This window comes from Leguminivora glycinivorella, chromosome 3, assembly GCF_023078275.1.
Source record: "Leguminivora glycinivorella isolate SPB_JAAS2020 chromosome 3, LegGlyc_1.1, whole genome shotgun sequence".
Taxonomy (NCBI): domain Eukaryota; kingdom Metazoa; phylum Arthropoda; class Insecta; order Lepidoptera; family Tortricidae; genus Leguminivora; species Leguminivora glycinivorella.
Genome location: NC_062973.1, coordinates 14,048,382 through 14,054,451, shown reverse-complemented (window position 1 = coordinate 14,054,451; position 6,070 = coordinate 14,048,382). Strand labels below are relative to the sequence as shown.

At 36.6% G+C, this 6,070-nt stretch overlaps 1 protein-coding gene across 4 annotated transcripts in view; it reads right to left on the bottom strand.

Annotated features, from left to right (window-relative positions):
• Positions 1 to 1,944: 1,944 nt before the first annotated feature.
• Positions 1,945 to 6,070, bottom strand: part of LOC125242731 (aldehyde dehydrogenase 1A1-like) — a 31,840-nt gene continuing 27,714 nt past the window's right edge. For all 4 annotated transcript variants that reach the window (XM_048151647.1, XM_048151649.1, XM_048151650.1 and 1 more), the window contains 3 exons: positions 4,904 to 5,061; positions 2,716 to 2,790; positions 1,945 to 2,542 (listed from right to left, as the gene is read on the bottom strand). In XM_048151647.1, coding sequence (XP_048007604.1) covers positions 2,473 to 2,542; positions 2,716 to 2,790; positions 4,904 to 5,061 — 303 coding nt within the window. In that variant the 3' untranslated portion in view covers positions 1,945 to 2,472. The remainder of the gene's footprint in view (positions 2,543 to 2,715; positions 2,791 to 4,903; positions 5,062 to 6,070) is intronic.

The following is a 6,070-nucleotide window of genomic DNA, read 5'->3' as shown; positions in this document are numbered from 1 at the left end:
AAATAAGTCAAACAAGCCGGTATTCCAGCGACAAATGAGATTCGGCAACTTTTATAAGCCGAGTACTAAATTTATAGACTGCCTGTCGACCACATAGCACTACTTACCTAGGTACTGGCCCCGTATAGCCGCATGCCATTTCTGCGACGCGAAACGCCACCGAAACGCCGCAGAAATGTAGTCTGGCTCTGTCGCGCCAATACGCAAGAGCGATAGAGATAGATAGCTACGAAAGAGATATTATCGTGAGCAACGTGAGCGTTTATGCATTCGGCTACGCACAAGTGACACTGGTCATATAATATGGTAATTTACACACATAATTATGAGCTCATGTATGGTAATTTACACAAAATTTAAGAGTTTTACCTCAGCAGTGTTGCAAAATATAAATGTTAACAGCGTCCAGTTATTAGAGAAAAATAAAAAATACCGAGACAGAAAGCAAAGAAATTGAGGATTCTGTCTGTATATCGGTAAAAAATAATTCGTTTTTTTATATTTCGGCGCTCCTGTATAATTACGGATACAAATAAATATTCGCCACTCTGAAAATATTTCACGATGAGGAAAGAGGAAAATCATATCACAGTTTAAATTATATTTGTACCTGCCACAAACTGTGGCAAAAATTATGGATTTGTGTCTTATTATTTAAACCTGTTTAATATTATCCTTACGAAAACATATATTATATAGTCAGCTATGTTACAAGTTCCCTTGAGTCTTGCACGGGAAGCATGGTCGCGCGATAGACGATAAAATATCAGGCCGTTCCTATCGCACTTACAAATAGTGCGATAGGGACGGCCTGCTATTTTATCACTTATCGCGCGACCATAATTGACTGCCTGGATTCCTCGCATCGTTATTATGTTTGATAGCGCGCTCGCATTGCTAGTATGTATATTCACTATGACCGGCGATTTTATCTTTTTTTAGGCATGAATCAACAAGTCCAAAGTCCGTGGGCCTACTGCAAAATAAAATAAAGCCTAATGGTAATTTAAAATATTTCTGAGTAGTTTTGTATAATAGTATGAAAATATTCAACACAAACTTTTAGCCAAAGATATCAAAAAATTACCAGGCCTGTAGCCGAAGGGCATTTCTGTGACGCAAAACGCCACCGAAACGCCGCAGAAATGTAGTCTAGCTCTGTCGCGCCAATACGAAAGAACAATAGAGATAGATAGCCACGAAAGAGATATTACTGTAAGCGTTTCGTGAGCGTTTGTGCATTCGGTTACGCAGACAGTTCATAATTCCGCTAGAACATACTACCTATAGTTTGGTGCGTCTTTGTGGAATGCTGCAACTCAATTGGCTCACAAAAATAGAGGCCTAATTCTTGTCTTTACGAAATAATAGTTATTTGTTATACAAGGGGGCAAAGTTGTATTTTAACGCCGAGTGTAGAATTGAAAAACGAGCAAGTGAAAGGATTCTATAGTTGAACCACGAGCGAAGCGAGTGGTTCGAGAATAGAATCCTGAACTTGCGAGTTTTTTAACACACGAGAAGTAAAATACATTTGCACCCGAGTGTAACACAAAACTTTTCCCCTCACTGTAGCGAGGAAATTACTACGCAAAATATGCGTTTATCACTGCTTCCAGTAGTTCCACAGCTGGTAAATCATCTTTATTACTAGATTCACCTACTTTTATCCATTTTAAAGCAGTTAATTTGACTTTATTCAAGGTCAAATTACTTTACCCACTAGTGGATAAAATGCGTTTTTACCCGCTGGTATTAAAGGACAAAACACGTGTTTCCGAGCTAGTGAGGGGAAAAAATTATTATGTTATGTACACTTATGAGTAAGTCAAAGTTTACAGCATGTATGTCATTGTGAAAGGATTAATAGGATAAAATCATACGAGTACAATTTTTAAGTGATTGATGGGGTCAAATTTAGATAGAAAAATAAAACCTATTATGATGAGTTGCAAATATTTTATTTATTGATGATACATCTTTACACATACAGGATTATGTCATAATAATTATTACATATACATAATTAATGTTATGAGAATTAAACATGCCAGACCACATAAAGTGGTGATTACATAAATGAAGTGAATGACCACAGCTAGTTATACGTTAAATTATTTCTGTAATTGGCTTTTCAGATGCACTTTTTTGCTAATTTAGTCTTAGATCTTAAGCTGTTAGTTTTCTGGATAAAATAAAATGAAATAAAATCCCGATGAACTACAGTACGGGGTTGTTCAAAAAAGGAGTGTACAAGTTTCTAATGAGTCGGCAACGCGCATGTGACACTCCTTGAGTTGCAGGCGTCCATAGGTTACGGTGACCGCTTTCCATGAGGCGGACCGTATACCTGTTTGCCACCGACGTGGTATTAAAAAAAATGTAAGTAAGTAAAATTGCAAGTCACAATGCTGCGCAGTCGGTTCTTGAGAAAACTTCTGATTATTATTTATTAAGAGAGTAAAGTAATTCTTAAATCGTTTTTGGCAAGGATATGGTGACAGTCTTTATTTCAAGGTATTCTTCCACGCAGTCCATTCCTCTGTAATATAATAAAGAAGATATTTAATATAAGGTTTTAATTCATTCAGCTGCAGATATTTTACACACGATAAGTTACTTTAAAATGATTAACTATAAGTAGAAATAAATAAATGTTTGGATATATATGTATGTACTTAGTGAAGGGCATACATTTTAAGAATAATTACTAACTTTTCACGCCCAAGTCCCGAATCCTTAAATCCCCCGAAAGGAGTTTGCGCTGTTGAAGCCAAATATGTATTTATCCTGAAAAAAAAATACATTTGAAAACAGTCAGTTATCAAATTGATTTAGATGGAAGACCTTTTACTCTAAGTCTGGTTAAGATGATACAGGAGGGGTCAATTCCCCGTACAAACACTCTCGACTATTTCCTCCCTGGTTTTTGAAGATAGAGCAATGATATAAGAGTTTTGAATGATTCACGGTTATATTCATTAGACTTATATTGACCGCGATATAGACCGTGATTCACCTTTTTGATGTTTGTCGAGCTCCCGATATTTCGACGCAGTTGCATGCATCATGATCACGGAAAACAAAAAGGTAAAGGTAATCACGGTCTATATCCCGGTCAATATACTTAAGTCTAGAGCAATGATTTTTTTAACACAGGTTATTAAATTATTTCTATCTGTGTCGGACCGTTTTGATTTTTTTGATATTCTTATTTTTAAAGACGCTAGAGCCCATCAAAAATTTCCAAAAACGGCCTTTTTGATTAAGGCGCAAAAAAGGTGTGGAATTCAAAATTGGTAACAATTAGCCAAAAAAAACTAAACGGTCCGACACAAATTATTTCTTTGTTATTCAGATTCTCAAATTTCATAACGATTGATTAAGTTTTGAAGGAGGAAACAGGCGAGAGCGGAACATCGATTTTATTTATTCATTTATTAAACTTTATTGCACAAATTTACAAAAAAAAGAGTACAAAAAAAGAGAGACTGCCTTGAGGCATTCTCTACCGGTCAACCATCGGGCAGACCAGATTTTTCGGAATATCTTTTAAGTGAACTTTCTAAATGGACAATATTTTTTCGATAAATCTAGTTAATAACACTAAGTATATTTAACTAAAATTCCCAAATTGGAAGGGGGCTCCTTCCCATTTTAGCATTTTCGCTCCTGTAGCGTCTTAAATCAAATTATATGTTAAATCTACCACTTAGGTATATCATTGATAAATTTGTAAAGCCCGGCGTCGGCTAGAAGGTATGTCAGATGTCTGCAGTACATACCTATAACGCTTTGTACGAAACCTTTTTTGACAAAATTGATTGAAAATTTGACAGCTGATTTATGTAATAAGAAAAAGAAATAAAAGGTGTCAGAGGAAAATGTGTTAATGTGATGACTTAGAATAGTTTCATTATTTTGCATTCAATAATTTGTGTGAACAATAATTGGGGAATTCAAAAACGACTTATTGGAGAAATCGGTTTTTCTGTCACGGGTCTTATGTAAATTGTTTTCTTTCTTCTTACATAGGTGTTTGACGTCCGGTCTTGCCTAGCTCTTAATTAGCGCATGGATGTTTTCTATCTATATTACTAGCTCTTGTCCACGGCTTCGCTCGCATTAGAAAGAAACAAAAAACCGGCCAAGAGCGTGTCGGGCCACGCTCAGTGTAGGGTTCCGTAGTTTTCCGTATTTTTCTCAAAAACTACTGAACCTATCAAGTTCAAAATAATTTTCCTAGAAAGTCTTTATAAAGTTCTACTTTTGTGATTTTTTTCATATTTTTTAAACATATGGTTCAAAAGTTAGAGGGGGGGGGACGCACTTTTTTTTCCTTTAGGAGCGATTATTTCCGAAAATATAAATATTACCAAAAAACGATCTTAGCAAACCCTTATTCATTTTTAAATACCTATCCAACAATATATCACACGTTAGGGTTGGAATGAAAAAAAAATTCAGCTCCCACTTTACATGTAGGGGGGGTACCCTAATAAAACATTTTTTTCCATTTTTTATTTTTGCACTTTGTCGGCGTGATTCATATACATATTAGTACCAAATTTCAGCTTTCTAGTGCTAACAGTTACTGAGATTATCCGCGGACGGACGGACGGACGGACGGACAGACAGACATGGCGAAACTATAAGGGTTCCTAGTTGACTACGGAACCCTAAAAAGTAGCCTAGGTCGCTCTCCATCCCTTTAACTATATCCACTTAAAATATCACGTCTATTCGTCGCTCCGTTTTGCCGTGAAATACGGACAAACAAACAGACACACACACTTTCCCATTTATAATATTAGTATGGATTGTATCAGCACTGACAATAGAAACTTTCTTGAGCTTACCGTGGAACTCAGTCAATCTGTGTAGTTTCCTATAGTATACGTACCAAACGTTTCCAGCCTCTACATGTTTACTAAAGTGCAAGGCGTCATTGATGTTCTTGGTGAAAATCCCCGACGCGAGACCGTAGTTAGTGTTATTAGCACGATCAATCGCCTCCTTCAGCGTCTCAAACTTGAAGATGCATTGCACTGGCCCGAAAATCTGGAACATTAACTACTTGATTTTATGGTATTCATCACTTTCCTCTAGACAGTAAACAGGTAGAAGTATATAGGAATAAGTAGATAGGGACTCAAAACAAAGGTATTTAGTAACCTAAAAATACTGCTAGGTTACGGTGAGGAGGGGGTGGCTTGAGTAGAGCTAGAGCTACCTCGTTTTTATCACGCATAATTTTTAAGAAAAAAAAACCGCCTTCCTTTGGGGTTCTGGTGATAAATACTTTCAAATGTTGGATTATGTTATCAATTCGTCTGTGGGTATTCGTCTGTATATTTTTTAATGTTTGTTATTCGATATCTCCGTCATTTCTGAACCAATTTTGAAATCTGGATGTTTCTGAAGTACTTACAGATGAGAATGATTATCAGAACGGAACTCTAACCAGGGGCGGCTCAATCTTCATCAGCAGTTCCACTGCACCAAATGTCACTGTTCTGGACGTAAGTGCATGCTGTTCTTATAAAAATACCAAAGTCACTATAAGTGTGCCGTTCAGATTTGAGAAGTTCCGTTCTGACTATCATCAGCAATTCCACTGCACCAAATGTCACTGTTCTGGACGTAAGTGCATGCTGTTCTTATAAAAATACCAAAGTCACTATAAGTGTGCCGTTCAGATTTGAGGAGTTCCATTCTGACCATCATCAGGAGTTCCACTGCACCAAATGTCACTGTTCCGTACGTAAATGCATGCTGTTCCTTTAAAAACACAAAAATCACCATATGTATGCCTTTCAGATTTGAGGAGTTCCCTCGATTTCTCCAGGATCCCATCATCAGAACTGGGTTCTGAGAAAAATGGGACCAATCTGTATGCATATACATTCAATCAAAAAAAAATTCAAAATCGGTTTAGTAACGACGGAGATATCGAGGAACAAACATTAAAAAAAAAACATACAGACGACTTGATAACCCCTTTCTTTGAGATTTGGAAGGCGGTTAAAAATAGGCACAATGGTTGTCGACTTGCGGAAAATGCTCGAAT